At 36.1% G+C, this 23,454-nt stretch overlaps 1 protein-coding gene across 10 annotated transcripts in view; it reads left to right on the top strand.

The window, feature by feature from the left end:
- ANKS1B (ankyrin repeat and sterile alpha motif domain containing 1B) overlaps positions 1-23,454 on the top strand; it is a 407,552-nt gene that overhangs the window by 201,970 nt on the left and 182,128 nt on the right. For 8 of the 10 annotated variants that reach the window (XM_038155524.1, XM_038155523.1, XM_038155513.1 and 5 more), the window contains exon 15: positions 16,004-16,110. In XM_038155524.1, the coding sequence (XP_038011452.1) occupies positions 16,004-16,110 (107 nt within the window). Of the gene's footprint in view, positions 1-15,494; positions 16,111-23,454 lie in introns of those variants that run through there. The other 2 variants (XM_038155518.1, XM_038155517.1) reach the window with 2 other exon arrangements.

Genomic DNA, 23,454 nt, shown 5'->3' with positions numbered 1-23,454 from the left:
TAGCAAGATTTAATATAACATAATTATATTAGCACATTAATAGATAGAAGAACAAAGAGATCCTCAGTACCTTAGAGAGCTCTTGGAGGAAAGGAAAGGGTGCATGGAGTAGGAGCAGAGAAGAGAAAAGCACACAGTGATTTTTATTGCATGAGTTTACTGTAGAGATTGTTGGTGAACATGTGACATGCACGGTTAATCCTAGAGCTAAAACCTCAATTGCAGATAAGGAAAGAACAGACTAGATAGGTTAGGTTTCTTAACTGTCTGCAAAACTTAGGCCTATTAGTGGCTTTCTGTGAGATTTCCTGAGGGATGTATCAGGTACCAAGAGACTAAATAAGAATAACATAGATCTTACCTTTAAAAGAGGAAAGAAAGAAGAATGTAGGGAATTATTTTCAATTAACAAACAAGTCAATGAACAGATATACTACTTTAAGTAGCTAGAAGAAATAAGTAATAAACAGTATGGATTTGCCAAGAGCAAACCTATTAAAGCCATATAATTCCCTTCTAGGAGTGGATAGGAAATATTACTTAAGGGAAAAACAGTAGATGTCCAGTATTTGGACTTCAGTTAGGGTTTTGACACTGTCTCATCTATTTTTCTTGCAAATTAATTAAAGCATGAGCTTGATGAAAGTAATGGTAGGTCAAACAGATTAATCTTATTTGTAATGTCTAAATTCAGACTTCTGGCCATTGAGCACATCTGAGCCATTAATGCTGAGTTAGAAAAGCAGGCACTTTTTTGTTATTGGTCATCATGTCTAAATGTCTGAAGCATGCAAAATGGCACTGGTGTCTCAGAGGAGCTCCTCAGATGTAGCTGTCTAAAACTAGCCGAAATGAATCTCCCTCTGTTCTGAAGGACAAGGTTATAAAGGTGATGTAGTGAAGCATCCAAATAGATTATTATTAGGAAGATTATAACTTTGGTTACATCCAATAGCATCTGCAAGACTTCTGAATAGTTGCCAGAATGAGAAAGAATAACAGTTGGGATGTAACTGACCTTGGCTTGAGTCAGAATGGAATAGATCACTGGTTTATACCCCTTTGAGTCTATTTCATAATGATTCTTTGACTACTGTGATAACATGATTTAGAAGGAGCCTATCTACAAAGTAAAGTAAAAAGAAGAAACTGTAGGATTTCATATTTTCTTCGCCTAATTATAAACAATTTTTTTCCAACAATAAGTCTTTCAAGATATACACAGCAGTAAACTGTTAGTTGTAGCTTGGTAGCTGTTTGCAGGTGTGTGACTCAGGGTTTACTTACATTTGCAAATCACTTGGAAGGGAATAATAAAAAATAATCTACTTCAAAAAAAACCCCAAAACTGAAATGGGTAATGGATATCATATCATCATCGTGATTAATGTTAACATTGTGTCAAATCAGAGCAGTTAAAATAATGAGTAAGAAAATAATTGTTGAAAGTCATTCCACATCAAATAGTCAACAATCATTTTAGTTTTTTGAGAGAGTCACTTATGTCAAATATGTTCTAGCACATGGAGGGTGATTTACAGTTTTATAATTCTACTGATCATAAATTCTGTTTTGGACACTGTCCATAAATGCACTAAATAGCTTCTGTGTGTATATAAGTCAGGATGTTTTTGGTCAGCTGAGAATGTACCTACCCTTGACTGCTCTCATTGTTCCACCTAGAGGCAGAAAGGGTAGAGTTTACCGAATTATCTTAATTTTCTTGATCTAAAATTTTATTTTGGAACATACTGTCATACTTTTTTCTTACGGCTGAAATAAAAAATTCTTATTGCATTTAGGAAGATTGTATTTTACAGGGTTTTGTGTAGCCCTTTTGTGAGAGCAGTGCCTTTTCCTGTGCTTGGAGATAATCCTAGCACCACTTGCAGCATCTATGCTTTAATATCAATATCAAGGCTAGAAACTTTTGCTCAATGGCATAGCCTGAGTGCTTGCCTTTCAAAGATTAATGTTGCTTTTTACTGGAAGAAATATATGAAACAGAATCACACCACATGAAAAAAAAAAACAACCAACTTTCAAGAAAGCTAGCAAATCTTGCCGAATATTTACTTTAGCACTATGTATCCTCATGTGTACAACTTCAGAGAGACTCATGAGTTGGCTCTTTTAGGCTGCTTTGAAACCAGAAGGACTCTGGAACACTGAAGGCTATGCCTGAGTTGACTGCATTAGCTGTATCTCATTTGAAAGCAGGACTCCGCTGCATTGTGCTGTATTCTGAATAAACCTACAATTCCACTTTATGTCAAGTTTTTTGTACAAACAAGATCTTATTGCTTCTCAATGTCCCCACTGTATGTTTGTGTTTCAATGTCATGTAGTCCAAACTTAATGCCAGGGACTGACAGTAGGTCACAGAGCACTGAATTAGAATGCATTTTGTAGTGTTCTTTCTCAAATCTTCCATTTCAGGATAAAAGTTGTAGACAGTCATCATACAAAAATTATTTTCTTTGTTTATTTACCTTCTCTTCTGATACAAAAAAAAAAAAAGGCTATTATTGATGATTTCTCCTTTGCAGTATGGGAAAAAAATTAAGAAATTTTACATTTCAGATTTGTTAGGGAAATGACTTTGAGGGCAAAGACTGGGAAAATAAAGTAGATGTGACTTCACCAGTTTAGGAAAAGATGGAATCAGGTGGGGCCACATCCAGAAAAGCTGACTGAGAAGAGTAAGGGTTCATGTTGCACCCTGTACAGCTGTAAGACAGTTGAAATTGGACAAAACCCTTGACTGCCTGAAGCTACATGCTTTGGTTTCCTCTCTGTCTTCCCCCGTTCCACTGCTATTGCTCCAACATGAAGCCTTCATCATTCCCAGAGTGGTTCTGCCTATAAAAGCTAATATATTAACTGAAAAGTCAAACTTTCTTTTAACAAATGAAGCCTTGTTAGGCTGGCCCTTTTCTGTTTGCTGCCATATGGTTGCAGTTTTGGCAAAGTGGTTTTCCTCCAAAGCTGTTAATATCCTCCCTCCTTCAAGAGCTGAAAACAGATAAAATATAAGTACTTAAGGCAGAATTTTAATTGGATATGTGTAGGCATGTTGGCATAAGGCAGATTTCACAGTGGTACATTATAGACTTAAAAGTATACATTTTTTTTTAATTTACTTCCTGTTTTGCAGCGTTTACCTTGCCCTTATTAAATCTCCATTTGGTTAAAATAAGATCTTTGATAAAGTGGACTTAATTAATAGAATTTAATAAAATGAGCTATGAAACTTCTCACTTAGAAGGACACCTCTTAAGCTTACAGTTTTGAGCACGTAACTATGATTTTGCAATAGCCAAACACAACAACCAGACAGTACAATAAGGATTACACCACTTCTCTCCCAGCTTCCCTTTGAAGCTGGCGTGCTGTGCAAAAAGACCAAAATACCTGTAGTATCATAGATGGCAAAAAAGACAGAAGGAACCTGACTCTGTAGCTGATGAGACAAGGCAGATCCAGCAGCCGGTGTCTGCTCCCAGTGCTGTTTGATGCTTCCTCAACAGGAAATGCACATGCAGTCTGAAATTACTAAGCTGCAAGTCTTTGAACTCTTTAGCAACAATTATAGGACTGCACTTTAGGAAAGAGAGCCACACATTTATGGTTGGTTCTGCCCTTCCTTGTATCCTGTCAACAACTGCAATGTGAATGTGGAATTTTAATTTGCAATGGCAGAACAGCTGGGGGGAATTTGCATAACCAAAGTCAGTATGCAATGTTACGGAAGGCAGAAGTGACTTTTCTTTTAGGTAAAACGGTTTTCAGTCAGTCCCACTCTCGTATGGAGCCTGTCACACTCAGAACTCAAGAGCAAGGAGGTGTGCATGTGTGCCTGGCCAAGTTGCTTGTCCATGGTCATTTCTCTGTGGCAATCTTAATGTATCTGTTGGATTCCTTTTGATTAGGACAAGCAAGCTTTTTTTCATAGACCTTTAGGAATCAACCTTTGCTGTGGTATGGCCCTTTGGATCCAAAATTTTCTTCAGTGGAACTCATTGTTTTTGCTTCCTTTTCTCAGATATTTTAGGCTATCCTTTTGGAATAACAAAAAGATGAATATCACATGCAATGTGCCATAATGCTGTTGCTGTAGTGCAGGGTCTTCTGCTGATAAATTGTCTGAGCTGTTGTTTTATCAGAGCACACTCCTCCTCTTGACAGGAACATATTCCCTAGTGTTTTACCACTGCCAGCAGTGTCCTTGATTATCAGTACAGACCATGCCTTTAACTCTTTGAGGCACTGTGTCTTCTGGTGTTTTCACATATGCATTTCTGCCCCTGCATTATTCATATCAATCTTTTTATTTTTGTTAATAATATCTTCATTTTAAATTATTTGAATGGCAATTTAAGTGCATGCAATTATCTAGATTATAAAATAGCGGAGAACAGAAGGCATATAGCTGTAAAATATTAGGAAGAAATATTTTTAGCATTTATTTACTGAGGACATGATGATCCTAATGTATTTCATGTCACTGAACTTACTTAAAGACCATATAAATTCTGCAGAAATTATCACATATAATTAGGGTAATTTTTTTTTTTTTTTTACTTCTACGTCATAAAGACCTAAACAAGAGATAAAAATGTATCTGTTTTAATTATTCATTGAATCCCAAAACAAACCTTACAGAAACTGGGCAAACTGCAGGATAATTGTAGAGCTTTTAGCTATGTTTTATAACAAATGCGATGGGAGTTGGATGCAAAAGCTGCAGGCATTTACTTTATTTTCTTATACTCAACTATTTCTATTATATTAGCAATTTTACCCTGTAGTGTCTTAAATGTAATATTCAGCTCTATATTCTTCATAAGCCATTTTTTTTTGAAACAGCCTACTATAACAGAAGACTCAGGCAAAGCAGAAAATAGAGTAAAAAATGTAAGTCGTTGGACCATATTTACCAAAGTAATCTTTAACTCTGATGTATTTGCTTTTTACATTTCCACTCTCTCTATGAGTGCAAATCAACATTTACCTTTTATCTCTGTCCATGCTTTTTGTGTTCAGTGTTAGGCTTCTTTTTTCAAAATTGTTGCAAAGCAATTCAGTCTTTATTTTCACAGACTTGGATAAATGATTTCTGTCATATGTCTTCTAGAAGGAATAGAGAATATTGATAGCAAACAAAGAAACTTAGGAAAATGGAACTATAATGTCATAAATATTGACATCCAGTAGAGAGTAAATGTATAGCTTAATTCTTGTCAATTTTGGTGTAGTCTACTACTGGCTGTCAGGCCTGGTCTGCAACAGAATTGCTTGAACAGAGGAGTCTTCTACAAATTCTCTTTTAATTGGAGGATTGGCATGTCATTTTGACTGACTTAATATGCTGAGACTTTTCAGTGGTATTTTCCCACATCAGATATAATGTGCTGCTAAAACAGCTTAGGAAATTAAGGCCCTAATTCAATACTGAAATTTTCTCCTTTTAAAAAAATAAAAAATAAAACCATCAGCAGTCTGGTCTGCTGTACCATTATTTCTGAGTAACCAAACTTTTTTTTTTTTTTTTTTTTTTCCCTCACAGAATACAAACGATGTTTTCTTTGGAAAATTTTGTCAGATCTAAAGGGGTTTTTTTAATTTCTAGAAGTACTTATTCTCAGAAAGAGAACTAATGCATGCTGAATCCCTACCATCTCTTCTTTTATTTTGTTCTTAAACTAATAGCTGATCCATTCTACTGTTAAATATGGTTAAGAAAGAAGTCTTTGTGACCACACACATGAACCATTTATGTACAGTTTGAATGCTACTCAAATCTATGGGAATTCAAATAATGCGCTTACCACTGTTATTAAAGCCTTGTTTCAGTATTTTTAAAATATTCTCAAATTATATAATTTCCTTCCAGAAGAAGTGAGAGATATTGAGTTATAAAGAAGATATGTATGTTAATATGCCATGATATAGAGCTATATTATATACACTTCTAGTATTTTTTTTGAGATAGAGTGCAGAACGGTATGAATACATAGAACACAAAACTCAGAAATTCAGATTTTCAGTGACTTCCAAGGGCATGAAGCTCAGAAATACTGACGAATAACAGTAAAATGGAGAGCTCGGTGGTCTGATGTTTAAGCATGTTTTGGGACAGTGCTTAGAAAAACTGTCTATATTTCTCTACGGAAAAATCAAAAGTAAGTGAATAAAAGTTATTCTCACTTTAAAAGTTTGGATATACCTGCCTAGGGCCCTAACCTTACAAAATCGCACTGATAAAAACAAATCATGTTACATCTCAAATTAGTTGTTTGTGAAAGTTGCTTAAAAAATAGTATTGCTCACATTACCTCCTGGATTCTATTGGTAGTAAGTGGGTTCCCAACACTTGAGTGGATTAAAAAATATTTCTGAGGATGATGTTAATGCTGCACTCTGCTCTTCCTCGTCAGTTCTCTCCTCTGTCAGACCAGTCCCTGAAGTCACTGAGATGTATAGAATGTATCTTTTTCCACTATGGGGTTGAATATATGTCTAAGCTTTGCCCATCTAGATAAGAGATAAAAGGATCAACAAAGGAAGATTATGGATTTCAGAACTTGAGGGGGAAAAAAAAAAGATTAAAACATTTTCAAAGTTATTTCCAGTAAAACTGAGTTCTTGCCTGTTGCTCCACTGAACCACAATGGTATGGGGGAAGTTTCCACAAAAACAGTTCGGCTGGATTTCACAAAGTTAATGCTAGAGTGCTTGCTGCTGTGCCTAAAAAGTAACAAGCCAACAATACCCTCATTCTATAATGCTCTAATAATCATCCTGCTGTAATTCCAGAGGTTAAGAGATATATTTTTTAAGCCATGAGAAATGACGTGAAAAGAATTATCAGATTACTTTAAAGTTTCAGAAATCACATTTTAGGTTCAGCTTTTTCCTTGCTGTTCAATCTGAAACTTGCAACTATGTAGCTACTTACACACATGCATGTTAATCTTTTATTCCATTTGTTTGACTAAATTGAACAACGTTTATTTCTAAAGCAGAATAAAATTCAATACCAGGTTGAAAAAATGTTTGCGGAATAGGAAAGAGCACATCAATGGAATTAAAAATATCTGATGAAAAATGAGGCTTTTTCAGCCTGTGGCCAGAAAATACTTTAAAGGCAGTAGAATATTCCTAACTTCTAAATTCGCTTTTACAGATTTGGCTTTAATAAGCAGTTTGTTATTTTCGTTTATGATTGCTAATGGCAAATCTCTAAAACTTTGTTCAGTTCACCTCTGGTGGTGTTTTGTATGAAATGCTAGGACTGTTACTCTCAAAAATTTGTTAGGGTTGGAGATGTTGTGGCAAGTGAGACTGATGAAGTTTATCTTTCATAAATAATATAGAGATCTAAGTCTACTAAAACTGTATTAATAGTGGTTTCTTGAAAATTTGGCTGATTCACTCATATTTCCTTCTAGTAGTCCTTGGATTTAAATAGATATGAATCTTTGGATTAATATTTCTAGTAATCACATTTTGAGTAATCACAAGAACATCACATGCTAGTTGAAAAATCTTTGGCTTATTATAGAATTTACAGCACGACAAATTGTTTCTAGTTTTCATTCCACCTACAGAAAATGAAGTAATTCAGAATATTGAACTTATTAAAGTGAGTTCATTTACTTTCTAACCCAGACTGTTAACCCGAGTTCATGATTGTAATGCTAGGATCAGTATTTTCTTGTTTGATTTCCCTCTATTCAGGAAAGTGCTGCATCAGAATGCCTTCACATCCTTCAAAAATTATTTGTGATATGCTACTCATCAGCCCTGCAACATAACTCATGATACCAGGAATTTTACAAAACTGTTTTTCTACTTTTATCCATTACTCCTCTTTATTTTAGGTTATTGCATTATTACAATTCTGAGAATGCCTGAGATTAAATTATTGATTGATAATATGAATTTCCATTAAATGCTAAAAATAGCATTTAGTCTAAAGTTGTTCTGGAAGCTACTTCTAAAGTGTATTTATTATTCATTGACAACAAATACTTGCACTTCATGTGTGAGTTTGGATAAATATTTCTTATAAACTCTGCTGTTTGCTTTTGTATTTACAGAATATGGTGGCCTATCTCAGTTACTTTGTGCTACTTTTGTTTTCTGCTTGGCTATTTGAAGTGTTTCATAGAGCACAATTCTAAAGAATACATTATTTTTTCAGTACACAAATACCCCTATCTGTGTATCAATATGGCATTTATATAGAGCCCAGCTATTCTTCTCAAATTTATGCAAGAAGAAAATCCATGTAGTTGAAAATTTTGGAACGAGTAGCAAGAAATGTGGCTTAACAGCTCTAAACTAAAATGTGAGGCTACATGTAAGTGTTGGGTTTGCTTATTAAACGACCTCATGTTTTGGCCTACTTTTTAGTATAGGAAATAATCATTAAGAGGCAATAATCTTTATAAAATATTGGTGGAACTTGTCTGATCAGTGCCTTTTCAGCTAACCTGTACCTGCAGAACCACTTGAGCTCAAGGTGAGATCCTTTAGCCTTGACAAATTACCTAGTTAAGGAATCATTCCTGGACTAAATTTTGTGAAACTTGTCTGAATAGTTGCATTTGTATCATTCCAATTTCTAGAACAAAAAGCTATGCAGGACTAAGTACAATGCCATGAGAGGTATTTGTAGTGTTGTAAGCATCAGCACAGATCCTTGAAACAAGACACTAGGCTCCAGAGCTGGGAGAGTGAGAATAGAGCCGTTGGCATGAGGGAGCTCACAGACAGGATGAACTGGGTTTATATAAGCTCATCCATATGCAAACAGTCCAGTGAGTTGCCAGAGCTGTGCCAGCATGCCACCCACTCAAGTAACGTCTTTATTATTCATCGAAAGATGCTGCAGTTTTCTTGTGGTGCTGCAAAGCCTGTGTTAGCAGGGGATAAATATTACAGAAGGTGGTTATAGAGTTTGTGGGTAATGAGGCAAGTTCCTGTTGAGAACCTGACTTTTTGTCAGGAAGCAGAGATGGACAGTTATTCCCTAAAAAACAAGGAGATGTCTGCCCCTGGTGGGCAGAGCCAGGTGCTGGTGACACGCCCCACTGACCACTAAAGTTAACTTAGTATTACCTGAAATACCAGATCCAACCTAGTCTTAACTCAAATCTTGGGGTAGTTTAATCTCAGATAAGTTATTTCATTTTTAAATGGACTTTTTTTTTAGCTTTTTTAAAAAAGATTTGAAAGGGGAAGTGGGAGAAAAAGATTAGAAAAGGAAAAACACTGATGCGAAGCAAAACAATAAGTTGTAGTAACTGGAGGTGAAGGATGACAAAAGTGCAAATGACCATAATTTACAAGAACAAGAAGTGAGATAAACAGGGAGCTAGGTAAAAGCAACCAGAAAAAGAAGTGCCACACTGTCTCAGGTTGAATCTGATTTATAAAATAACCTCAGGAGAAATCTTTAATCTTCCATCATGTATAATTTCACGATTCAGAATTTCAAAATTCTGAAATTCTGAAATTTCAGAAGTATGTGTCAGTACATGCTTCTCATTTCCACAGCTTTTCACAGGACCTTGCAGCAGTTACCAAATCTATGAAATCAAGGCTATAGTTTATTTAGCAGCTGTATGTAACTTTTTGAGATATCTCTGTGCAGATATCTTTTTTTGAGCACTTTCTTCAAATAGTTCTGTTACCCAGTTCTGTGTTACCTAGTTCTGCTTGTTTGCTAGTCCGGTGTTGCTTAGCACAGAGCTGTAAAAAGACTTGCTCAAATTTGAAATTACATAAATTTGGGTTTATGGTGCCAGGAATTACAGGATAAAGGGTTGAGCTTCCTTAGTATTTTTAGCAAGACTATGTAGTATACATTTTTTATATATATGCACTCAGTGTACTATCTTTTAACAGTAGTCTAAAATTTTTACTGAATTAAGTAAAATATTTTGATTGGTCACGGTGTCATGTAAATTTTCAAGGTTTTTTTTTTTTCCTTACTAGATGAAAGCAGTGAAAATGATTACTCATAGGTGGTGAGTGTAGTGTTACTATTATCCCATAAAACTTCCCAAGACAAGGATAGAAATTGCTCTGAGACAGTAACTCCTTTTTTTCAGAAAATATTATTAACTTCTATTGAAGTCAGAATAAGGATGACTCTTAGACCATATTTCAACCACCAAACTGCCAGAAAAATACATAAAGGAAAATTAGGCATAAGGACACTTTCTCTTGCAGGAAGACATTTTAGCTGCAAATTGCTGGTAACTGGGAAAACGCTAGGAAAGAATTGCTGGATGTCCATCTTATTCTCATGCTCTTCTGCAGTCATCTAATAGCAGCCACTGTGATTGAAGCTGATGAATGATGAAGCTGTGCTCTGATCCAATGCAGTTGATCCCGTGGTCTTGCAGTAAAGCATCCATCTGTTCTGAACTGATTCCTTGTGATTCAGTAGACTGCATTTTGTATCTCTGTTCCGTAACACAAGGATATACATCTGACTGAAGTCGTGCATGTTGCAATTCTATATAATATATATATTTGATTATCCCAATGTCTTTAGAAGAAAAAATATCCCCAAAATATATTAATTTAAAATAGAAGATCAAAATCTGGAAAGACTAACTGTATCTCAAGTAGTCTTGCTGTATGGTAATATATGTTACCAAATACGATCGATAGATAGATAGATAGATAGATAGATAGATAGATAGATAGATAGATAGATATTTCTCTGCATTGTGGTAATGACATTCTTGAATAGAAATGAGTCCTAGTCCAGTGGCTGGGCTCAAGAAAACAGGTATTTTAATTTTCCAATGCGATCTGCTCCTCATTGACTGAACAGCATGCGTTCTGAAGGAGGCTAAATTAAAGTTGTCAAAGCAATCAACTGAACATGAAAAATATTCTAACTTTGAAGTGTCTGTGATAAATGTATGTTTCATGATACAGTGGAGTGCTTTGACTGAGCTCTTCCTGGGTGAATAATACATCAGCAGTCTGAAATGCAAACATGTAAAAGGGCCAGTGTGTTTCACAAAGTACAGGTCACTGCTGGCAAATCATCTGTCAAGTAAAATGAATTTTCCCTGTTGACTTTGAGGTTATAGTTATTAAAGATACAGCACTTACACAGTGGTAATGTACAGTTATAATCAATATTGGTATAAAAAACAGAAAAGAGTTGTGAGGATGATTTTTCCTAGTCACTGAAGGTTTTTCCATTAGCTTGATTAGCTGTGATCTGAAAGCTATTTTTGTGAGTTCTGAGCCACACATAAGCAATGGAATGTAACCTTTAGATCATAGATACTAGATAGTGTTACTTAAATTCAAGCTGTCCCTGTTGATTTTGTTTTGTTTCTGTATATGCCATGAAAAATGTCTCTAAAAGCACTTTCAGAGAAATATTCAGCATCACCAAATATTATCATCCACAGTGCCATCATCATCCAAAGAGCCATGCTGCCGACAGAAGTTATAGATTTTATGCAAGGCATCAATTTTTTTTCAGAGTTTTATGGAAAAGATGATTTAAAATCTCTAAGCCTTTGGAGTTCCCTTATAATATAACTGTGAAATGCATGAGATAAACCAGAATCCTGCATACCTTTCTTGGAACCTAGGATGCTTCTCCCATAATAAACTTTAATTGTAGTAGTCTGCTGGATGTTTGGCATAGTTTTTCTCATACAACATCCTGTTCCTAGCTATCCTTATCTCCTCTCAGGGATACATGCATTAGGTTAGTTTATTCACTAGAACACTCTGCTGTGCTAACTGCTGTCACAATATAGATTTTTTTATCTGCCTAAAATCATAAATATAAAAATTATATCACATTTAGCTTTACACAAGACTGAAAACTTCAATTAAAAAAGAAAAGTTTTCAGTACTTACTCTAGCATCAATTTCTTCTCCAGCTTTGCTAAACTTACCTGCTAAACTTACCTGCCAGTTTACCTAAATGATTTATTCTTTAACATTCTCTACTCAAAAACTTTTGGCCACTACTAGTCACTACTAAAATCCTCCACTTTTTTTGGTTCCTTAGCACCAGAAGTGCTTAGGTTTAGCAATGTTTAACAGGTATTTATATATCAAAAAAGAATTGTTTAAGATAGTCTGTTCATAATGATTCTCCTCAGTCAAAAAGCAAAGAAAAATCAAGAAAAATTAATATTGTTAACAGTAGAAAAAATAAAATTGAGAGGCCCTTAAATCACCTAGCATTTAGAGCAGATCTGCCTTACAACATATTTGAAATCATGTGCCCTCTGATATCTCAGATTCAGTCCATTCCAAACCCCACAATAAACATATTCTGAATCCCATTGGGAACAAGATGTCTTGTAGAAATTATCGTATAGCATACCAGATGGCATCTTTCTTGCAGACATCACTTCAGTGTGCTTCTTCTGTTGCCTTGGAGAAGAAAGAGCCAAGTACTGCTATCTCTGTAAGAGACTTAAGTGTCAGTTTTCCCATGCAGGAATAGGTGCATCTTTTTTGATTGTGGTATCACAGAAGAATTATCATGGAATTTTTGTCTTTTGAAATCATAGGAAAGCATGATAGTGTGTAAGTGCGTTGAGGTGAGGCCATCTCCTACAGCCTGCATGGCGTTTTCAGTGTCAGCATCAGCTTTAGGCATAGGCAAAGTGTAGGCACTGCCTGCAGCAGCACACTGGTGGGGCTGGCACTGAGTCATAGATTTTAAAAAATCAAGAGACAGCCTTTTAGTGTCAAAGCAGGAGCATCTGCTCCAGGTTCCCATTGCAATGGCTCAGAAAAACTGCTCAAGCAACCCCCCTGAGGTAAAACCTGAACTGGCTAAAGATCTGAAGATCTTAAAGAGCTGCAAGTACCCTAATCCAAACAGTCCTGGCTCTGTTCTGTGCCTGCATTTGCCTTGCTATAACCTTTGGTGGAAGCAGGAGGGAAGAAAAGCCTTGTAGATAACAGGATACTTTAGCAATGAAACAATAGTCAGGGGTGAGGACTAGGCAGCTAGCTGACTGTTTCTCCTTGCTTTCTTTCCCCTTGCTGAGCAACCTTATGTTGTGTTGATGGGTTCAGCCTTGTAGTTATACTGGCAAAGGACAGAGTTGGAGAGAGTGCACAGTGGGACCAGCAGTGCTATAATCATCCAGGGCTGGAGCCATGAAGAGTTAGACACAGTACCAACAGCTACATGAGGAAATGTGTCTGGGGAGCCACTCAGCAACTGAATTTTGCCTGCACTGTTGCTAGGCATTGAGCCAAGCACTCATCACTGGCAGCATAGCTTCCATGCTGTTTATAGTAAGGTAAGGAAGAAGCAGTTCGACCATGAAACTAGTGTATTGATTATTGTGCGTGCCTTTTTGTGGGCAGCAAATTTTTGGTATTGGGGAACACAATGCAGAGATATTTGTGTCTCTGCATTTGTAGGAAATACAGGAGCCAGTCATGCATAATCTATTCAAAGGGATTATGCTTCACTAGATTTCTTTCTGATATCAATTTTTCTTCTTACAGGGGAAAGGGGAAGACGGAATCAGGAATCCTTTTAAAAGAATTTTATTAATTCTCAGTCAACTATGAAAAAATCAGAAAGGATAGAATTCTCATCTTATTTAAGATGAGAATTTTTGAGAATTTGTTCTCAATTTTCCCTCTGAAGATCTTGCCCAGCCTTTTGAATTTGCCTACTTGGGGGAAGTCCCCTATATCTCAGCTCAGCATAGCCTACCCTTCTTCATGCCTGGGCACTATCCTGAAGAGATTGTGATCTGCCTATATACAAAGATATTCATTCTTAGTAGAGAAAACTTTTCAAAATAGGAATGATTTGCAGACCTGTGTGAACAAATGCATTTCTGTCTCCATCAGACCTAGATTTCCTATCAGTTTGGCATACTTACTTTCTCTGAGAAGAAACTAATCATCTATTCACTTATTTGAAGTACATTTAGCAATGAGAAAACTCCTAAAAGTTTCTTTGGCAACTGCAGATTTACCAGTGCCTGGTGAGTGTTCAGTATTCTTTTTGAAGACATAATGAACCTTTCACACTCTGTGTAGTGAATTTATCAAGTCAGTAAGAATACCTGGAATAACAGATCTTATAAGACACCTTAAGCAACTTTCCAACTTCATGTAAGATATTCTATGCTCAACTAAAATAATTCTACAAAATTATTGTGGGCTTTGATTTGCATGAGATGTTTCACAAATCCAGGCAGCAAATATCAAAGGTCATCCAGTTTTAGTCCAAGGACTAGTCAGATTCTAGTTGAAACTCTTAAAATATTGTTAATTCTATGTATTTAGAATCTGTTCTGTGACTGCTCAGGGACCTTCTGTGTGGTACTGGAAGAGACATTCTATAATGTGTTGGTCAGACTGTAGGTTTAGTTTTCTATGAAACAATTATCTGCCATAGTACTATCAGTTCCATATTATCCTCTTGACAAACATCTATAATTTCCTCATGCCTGGAATTACATTCCTCCTTTGAGATGGTCATTGCTCGAGATACACAATGGATAAGAAAAACAAAAAAGTAATTAATTTGCTCAATAAATGAAGCACTACTAACAGGATTCCTTCTGGAATTGTACCCTGAATGTACCTATATCCTGCCTTTTTTTGCCAAGTCCTTTCATATTGTTGTGAAAAACAGAAGTTTAGTCAACATCCCTTTCAGAACAAAGGAATAAAATATTTCCATCTTGAGAGAAACTGTCTCAAAGATAAAATGTAGATAGAAAATACATCATGAGGTATTTGGTTTCTTATGCAGAAAATTAATTTTCCGCTCATTTAAAATTCATAATCTTTTTTTTCCAGTTATAGTTGATAAAATTTAAATCCTCTCTAGAAATCATGCAAATCCTATGTCTACTTGCTATCATTCACATTTTCGTAAGAGAGGATATAAACTTACAATTTTATTATTTTAATTATTCATTTGAAATGGTGACCTTTTCAATTTGAATTATTATATGTCAGCATGAAGGTTTTCTTTTGTCTCATATTTTACAGTTGAAGAAATCATGCAGATAATCTAATTACTTTGACTAAAATTGTTGTGCCTTTTATGTCTTTTGCTGTACTACACGAGAGAAGCTGTGAAATATATTCATTATTGATTCATTAAAGGGCTTTGCTATTATATAAGCAGAGATGCAGACCACTACCTATCTTACATTAAAAGGGGAAAGGGGAAGGCATAGTAAACCATGCCATGGGCTATGCTTTAAGTACTGTGTTTCTTAATGTCTTGTGAAATGTAAAAATCTACAACAAATAGATATGTAAAGTGTAACTGGTATGAAGATTCTATTCAGATTTAAGTGCTCTAGGTTGCTTTTGAATCTTGCTATTTTCTGCATTTGTTTTGACTGCTCTCATCATTCAAGATTGACGCTTGGATGGGTGTGTAGGAGGAAGCAGCAGCAGCAGGCTTACAGCTTGCAGACAAAAAAAAAATCTGCCTTATCTGATGGCTATTATTGAAAATGCGAGGTGTAGCCTAGGCTGGGTAATGAAGGGGAGCGAGCGAGGGGGAGCAAGAAGCATGGAGCTGCATACTGATGAGTGTAGGAGTACTTGATAAAAAGAATTCTTGCTGCTGGCAGTGCATTGCTCATTGTGGAGTATTCCAACAATCACATATAACGGAGAGCAGCTTAGCTGACAGCTTGATATGCCTTTTTTTTTTTTTTTCTCTACTGTATGACGTACTGGTCTGTAGTAAAGATTAATAACCAAGAAATGTAGAGCTGCGATCAGATCCTACGTTATATACTGCCCTGAAAACTATGTTTTACTTCTGACTTTTCTGTTTGCTGAAAACATTAATCTGTCAAGCTGGCGGGCTCGTTTGATACCAACTTTTCCAGGAACACGATGTGGCAATGCCACCTCTCAGCCCAGGACTACCGCTATTATCCAGTGGATGGTTATTCGTTGCTTAAACGCCTCCCTCTTCACCCTCCTACAGGACCCCGATGCCCTGTCCAGACAGTGGGACAATGGTTGGAAAATATTGGGCTACCTCAGTATGAAAACCACTTGCTGGCTAATGGATTTGACAATGTGCAATTCATGGTAAGAAATCTTCCGTGCATAGCTGTGTATATACACTGTAGCTGCCTTTTTTGTCTGTCTCGTATGTGCTCGTAAAAACCTTAGAGCTATTCTGCATTGCACTAAGATCTGTTTAGTGTTTCACTTTCCTATGTGTAGCTGAATTAATATATAAACTGCCTTTTTATAAACTTCCAGACTGTACACATTACAAAAGAGTCTAGCCTGAAATTTGGTAAAATAAAAACTGAGTATTAATGCTCTTTCTCTCCCTCACCAATCCTCTGATTAAAGAAGAAAAATGCACAGTTCTTTTAATCCACTGCAGAATTTTCATAGTATGAAAAAGCTGCAAACACCCCTTTCTGCAGTGCATCACATTCTTACTTTTATTTCATCATTAACTTGTAATGATAATTTAAAAACATGCAATGCCATTCTTTCCTCGAGAGGTATTTTAATAACAGAAAATTATTTAATGAAGTAGGCTCTCTCTGCAAGTAATTCTGGATGTCTCGGTTAAATGTTTTTGCATCTTAGATAATCAGGCTCTGGGATTCACTTGTTGAAACTTATGCCCTGAGAGAAAAAGTAATGCATTCCTATTAATTGTTCCATTCTTATGTTTTAACACTAGGCATTTATCAGGAATGTTTGAAAGAAATGAAATTTTAGTTAGGTAAGGATTTACAATATCACCATGTGGCGTAAAGTAACAGAGCTGTCATGCACAAACTTTCCACTGAAATGAATATTGACAGTAAAGAGAGAAGCTTACTTGTAAAGCTGTTATATAATCACTTTTCTACCTGCTTCAGTATTCCTCCTACTTGAGCCTCTTCCAAAAATCCCGACTGCATTTCTTTAAAAGTATCAGGTCTTAAAACATATTGTAAAATATCTTCAAAATATATTTTAAATATCCATGTATATCTTGGAACAATTCTAACTTTTCCTGACTTCTATCTGCTAGATAAGAAACAGAAGTGAAATGGCATGAATATTATATCTGTAAAATCATCACATGAGTTGTGTCCTTCCTCTTTATATTATTTTGCCAACATTATTATATGCCTTTGGACTACTGATCGAAAAATTAGGAGACATATCTCTGCCATTTCCACATTACAGTAGTGTAGACATTTCTTCCTGTTTTTATATGGCTACTGTGTGATCATTTGCTTAGATCAGTAAAAAATCATTGTCATCCATACCTTTAAATATTCTTCAAAATAAAGCTGTGCTGTCTGCCCAGCAATACAGGGAAGAAAAAAAAGTGTATCATGCTGCAGTTTCCCAAAATGTAACTACATATTCTTATACATGTTGTAGCATTACATAAGTAGGTGATCATTTAGTCTTAAAGAGTTTAAAAAAGGAAACTGTTCACAAGAGGCTGTAGGTGGCATAACAAATGCAGAGGGGTGCACCTACCACAGGTAAATTATGAGCACCAGAGAAGTCAAAGAAACTGTCCTGGAGGGCTTTTTAGTCATACCCTGGCTCTGGAGGGGCCTGAACCATGGTCTTGGGGAATTTATATGACTTTCCTGCATCTCTTATTACTGTGCTTATGTAAACATACAAATTACATACAACATTTTGTTATGCAATATGTGAGTCAAACTTCTACCGGATCAGGCAGATTAAGTTTTGCTTGCATACTTCTCTGTTAACCAGTGTTTTCTGGTAATTTTAAGCCTTTTCTGATATATTACAGATGAAATACATAATTACATAATATTAGCTGAGGGAGCATGCATTGATAAATGGAAGATTGGACTCATAAATCCAATAACAATAAAAGAGCTGTGAAATTTTGTAGTAATTTAAAAAATGTATAATTTCAGTAGTTTTATAGTTTCCAATTTATTTATTTCACTGTTCATCATGCTTTTGCATATTTTAGTTTTTGTCTGTACCAGAAATTAAATATTTTCTATATTTTATTGGGAATAAACCACCTATTTCTTTTTATATCACTCCTTTGAATACATCAGCATTATGTAAGAAAAGCCTCTCTTGAAAAATTTAAACAAGGGTTTTAAAAGCTCTTTTTCATCCCAACCAAAATATTAAAGGGAAACTTAAACTTAGAAAGTATATAGGAAAATGAGAGGAGAAACACCTACTATGCTAAGAGAAAAATTCAGATTATTCCAAACTTAGTATGTTGTATTCTTTCTTAATAGGACAGAACAGCTTTACCTTTATTACAGCGGTTTGCATATTAAACTAGAGTTTAAAATCTTATTAACTTAAATGTTTCAGTTAGGTTAGCTGCTTTACATTGAAGGAGTCTAATAGTTCAATGCAGTAAAAATCAGTTAAGACGTATTTCTTATTCATTCTGTACTATATTCCTGCTTTTGTTTTTTCTGGAAGCACAGTCTGACCTGCATTTATTCATTCTGTTGCCTAAGCAACAACCATCACACTCCTATTAAGTATGATTTAGTAGTACAGGTCTTACTAGCTGGTCAGAACAGAAGAGGGAATATCACAATGTTATAATTAATGTCTGTGGAATAACATACATCTGAGAACAAATATATCCTATATATACTATTCTCAACAGCAAAATTCTATTAATTAAATTAGCATTTTAATAAAAAGGTGATTTTCTGGTAAAAAGATTTCATGGTTAATAATTCATTAGATCATGGAAATTAACTCCTTGTGTTTAGTCTCCCTTGGGCATTAGGAAAGTAATTCACTAGACTGTGGTTAGAATTATGAAGATTTGTTTATCTTACCTGAAGTGTGTGGACTTTGTATGAAGAAACAGCTGGACTCCTATTAACTTTACAATATAAATATTTTTCAGTACTTTATCAATATATATGTTTTTAAAATGCATCAAAACATAGTATTTAAAAAATTAGTGTTTTTTCATGAAATACTTCTACTTACGGCATGTTTGTGCACATAGCAAATGCAGCTCCTACCCAATGTTAGGGTCATACAGGAATGACACTTCCATAATTTTTAGTAGGCCCCAGGCAGATCCAGTCCCAAGTATTGGTTCGCATGTGCTTGAATATGTGTATGGATATGCAATCATCATTAACTTTGATAATTTGTTGTGTGATAGGCTGCAGTGTCCTTCAGATGTAGAAATTTGTAGTGACTTTGTGCAGATACTCTGTATTTGAAGATGCAGATGATAGTGTCATTTCTTAACGTGAAGGCTACTTCACAGGTAAACCAATTCCAAAATGCAAGAAAAGAAATCAGTCATAAATCAAAGTATATGAATTAGATGTAAACAATAACAAAACTTATGCATCTTTTTGATGCATAGGTGCAGTGGATATCCCTGGGACAAGCTATAATTTTATGCAGACTTGCGGGCCTACATCACTTAGTACGCTGAGGAAAAAAAAAAAAGTTGACTTGCAGAGAAACAGATGTAAATATATAAATGTGTGAGGTCACTAAAAGCTCTCATGCAGATTTTTATAACTTTGAAACTTCATCAAAGACTCCATTCTGGATTCACAGAGATAAAAGCAGTTCAATCAAATCATTGCCCAGTGGGGACTGGTTCTGATTAAGGGCTGTATATAAGGACTATCTATTTGTAGGTTGTCCTAATAATTTATGATAATCTGAAGTTTTATCGCTTATTCGTGCAGTTTGATGAAAAAAATGTCTCTTAAAAGGATTGATAAAACACACTATGACAGAAACAGGGACTAGCTTTCAAAGTGAGCTAACAGAAAAATATGAAGCATTTTGTTATATCTTTGGCATTCTAAAATATTTTTCACTATCAACAGTTAATATTTGCATTACCCTCTAGGCTTTCATAGCTGCTTTTAAAAGACATGTGTCTCTACCGCTCCGAGTACTTATGTGGCTTGCATTGCCTAATGTTCTAAGTATTGCATAAGTGGTTTGTGGTTTTTTTTTTTTTTAATTCTCTCTTTTCCACTGTTGGGAAACTGAGACATAGTGTCACTGCAGGGCGGGATTTAAAACTCTTATACATTTGATACAAAAGGCACTAATTCTCAAAATGCCTTCTGACATAACGTTTAACAGATCAAGTCAGTTGCTTAAATGTAGATGTCTAGTACCAATTGAAACTCCACAGGGAATCCAGGAGATCTAGGCAAGGTTGACAGATATTACTGAGGCCCAGAGACAACCAGGCCCTTCATGATTATCAGGGTCAGGTGGGATATCACCGATCTCCTTGGACAGCTGTAGAGCTCCTGATGCTTTGGCAGCTGAAATAAATCTTAAATTACACCAAGTTTGTGACACGTCTAGAAACTGAACATAAATGTCTTGAGTTTTCACTTACTTGCATATGCATTTCTTTACCTTCTAATAATTTTCTGTATTTGTATTTATCCTGTGAACTTACCTGCAAAAGTATTTATCAGGTTTCTCACTGCTAGACCTTCTCAATTCCCCTTAGCTGAGTGCTTTGGATGTAGTTTTGAGTTAAGTTTTTGCTTTTCTTTCTCTCTTCCTCTCTGCCTCTTTCTCTCTTTGTTTCTTTTCTTTCATTATTTCACTAGTTCTGGAGGTTGATTAGCTGAAGTTTTTCTGAAGACTCTCTTCTCTCAGGTGTCATTCCTGGGAATTGCTCCTCTAGAGTACACAGTAGTTCTTCTTGTCTTTAATCTCTTTTGAGGATCTTAAACTCTGTATCAAGTATAGAGGACAGAAGCAATTTTATTTCCTTAGAATGAAGTGCACCTGAAAGAAAATCTCTATGTACATTAGGTCCAAGTCCTGCATTTGTGCAGGACCACCAGATCTTTTCACTGAAAATATCTAAGGCAGAAAGTGATGATTTAGGCATTAAATGAAAGCTAAAAAGGGCAGAAAGTGATGATTTAGGCATTAGATGAAAGCTAAAAAGAGTCCATCAGTCTACCAACACCATTCTTAACCACGTGGCTGTTGATGAAAAAAAAGCCAATTTTAGACAAGGGTTCTAGTCTGTAGTGACTTTGGTGACTTCCAGATGCCAGCTCCTAACAAGCAAGTCAACCTCTGCAGCATCCAGGCTATCAGCTCTCCAGGCCCATAATGGCTGCTGCTGGGACTCATTGGGATACTCATTCCTCATCTGGACCCTAAGAAGATTTAGAGGACCATTGTCTGTGTGTAGTTTACCCAGAAATTAAGAACTGTTTAAGGCAACCTTAAAACTGGCTGTTGATAAGTTAGTGATGCACAGCAAGCCATACTTTTAGCAGAGTTCCACTAATGCTGGAATAAGCTGTGGTTTAAGATTTACTACACATCCAATAAAATCTTAGAATATATTCCTGGAACCACAAGTTTCAGTGTCCTTATTAGGGCCTCACTCTCATACCCAGGAGTTGCTTTTAGTTTCATGGCAGACCTACAGAACTTAATAGTAAGAATGTGGACCTCCTCTCAGTATCAGTGTAGCATTGGTTTTTTAGCATGAGTAAAGTGACTGTGTAATTCCAGTGTCTTCTGAATCTTCCTCTCCTTCACCTGAGTAACCTTTGCACCTGTAGGTCCTCCAGCAGGCCACCTTTTCCCTTAGCTCAAAGAGAATGAGGCAGATTTAAAGTTCAGATATAGACAATTACATGTCTATTTACACATCAGTAGATGTTTAGGACTGAGTTCAGTTGCCCTCATACTGAAATTGAGGTGTCTGAGACATCTGTGTAGGCTTGGAGTTTACGGTACAGGATCTATAAAATAGCAATACCTCTCTGGAGTTTCAGTCAGATTCCAGGCAATGTACATTTACAGCGCCTCAGATGACTCTAAATTCATTTCTGTGGGTGACTAAGTGAAGCACCTAATCAGACATTAAAGCCAATGGAGCACAGAATGCAATTTAGCTGGGTGGCTGAATAACTATTAGGGCAGTTATTTGAGGATAAATTAAAGTAGATTCATCTGATCAGCTGAACCACTGTCTAAGCTCTATTGATGGTTTTGTACTAGATCTCCTAAGCTATAATTTATACACAAAATTTATGATCGTTCAGTTTAGGCTAGAATCCATACATAGTTCACTAAAAACAAAACACAAATTATTTTTATTAGAACTTTTTCTCCTCCCTCACAACATCCAGCCCTGAGGCTTCAAGATCTTTTTCATCCTAGTAGGAATTCTTACTATAGAAACTGCAAATTAGAGCTCAGGTGGGTGCCAGAGTTGAAGATTGTGCCTGTCATCCTGCAACACCAGCGAGTCTAAACAAATAATCCCATTCCACATGCTCCTGTTAATGCTTCTGTCGTGGTATTCCTCAAGCTAGTCAAGAGACAGAAGGGCTTATTAATGTACTACCCAGTATTGCATGTGTAAATAATAGCTTGCACTGTCATTCTCTTGGGGTGTCTGGCAAGTTGGGATCATCTTGTGTGAGTGCATGCAGCTATAGAGAGCTGGTGCTCATTCTCCAGTGGGAAGGGAGTTTAGAGGAATCTGCTTCATGTTTTTATATCTACATATGTAATGTGTGTGTGAAAAACTCAGCACTGCAAGCTGGGGGCTGATCCTGCACTAGATAAAGGACTTTATGAAAGTTTTGGCAGTAATGATTGCTCAACAGGGAGACAAAGTTTTTGTCCTGTCATTTCACTTGAATGGTTGATTCATGAGGAACACACCTCCAAACAGACTGTTGGCTTCATTAAGGCATCCTTGGGTATGGTGGATCCTTTGAGAGTCAGAGGGAGAGAGTCAGAGTCATCTAAACCTGTCTAAGCAATTGTATCTTGAAGATATAACCAGGGGATGGGTCCTTCTGCCTGTGTGCTACATTCTGCTGAGTTAAACTTCAGGTGAAGGTTTCTCTGGTTGTTCTGGAATATTTGGCCATCTTCAATTAAATGTTGTTCCACGCAAGGCTGTACATACCAGGCAGAGAGACAGGAGTTTGGGCTGCACTCCTGGTCAACAATCCAGGTGCCAGTATCTTGAGTGGAATGTCTTTGTACTCACCTCTGCCATTCAGGTTAGTGACACTTGGTGTGTATTTGCTATGTTGCTAAGCACAGTCTTAGAAGAAAGAGCTTGTCCAAGGTACACAGCAGTGTATCAGGCTCAGTCATACCCTCCCTAGGAACAAAGGCCCAAATCCAGATGTTGAAAGCCATCACATGTACAGTCACCATTAACTGTTACACTATTTCATGGTATATATCTGTGAATAGGACACACAAGGACTGGAATTAGTCCCATCTGTTCTAACAATATGTTAAATGTTAATGTTAAACAGTGTGTTTAAGCTAAAAGCCTGCCTAGTGCAGAGCGTGGCCTCATTTTGATGTACAAACACTGATGAGTTTTATTTTGAGACTACATATGTGAGGAATTGGCTATTGGCCCTAAATGCAATTTTATGATAA

This window comes from Motacilla alba, chromosome 1A (assembly GCF_015832195.1).
Source record: "Motacilla alba alba isolate MOTALB_02 chromosome 1A, Motacilla_alba_V1.0_pri, whole genome shotgun sequence".
NCBI lineage: Eukaryota > Metazoa > Chordata > Aves > Passeriformes > Motacillidae > Motacilla > Motacilla alba.
Note: the sequence above shows the minus strand (reverse complement) of the source record. Positions and strands in the feature narration are given on the sequence as shown.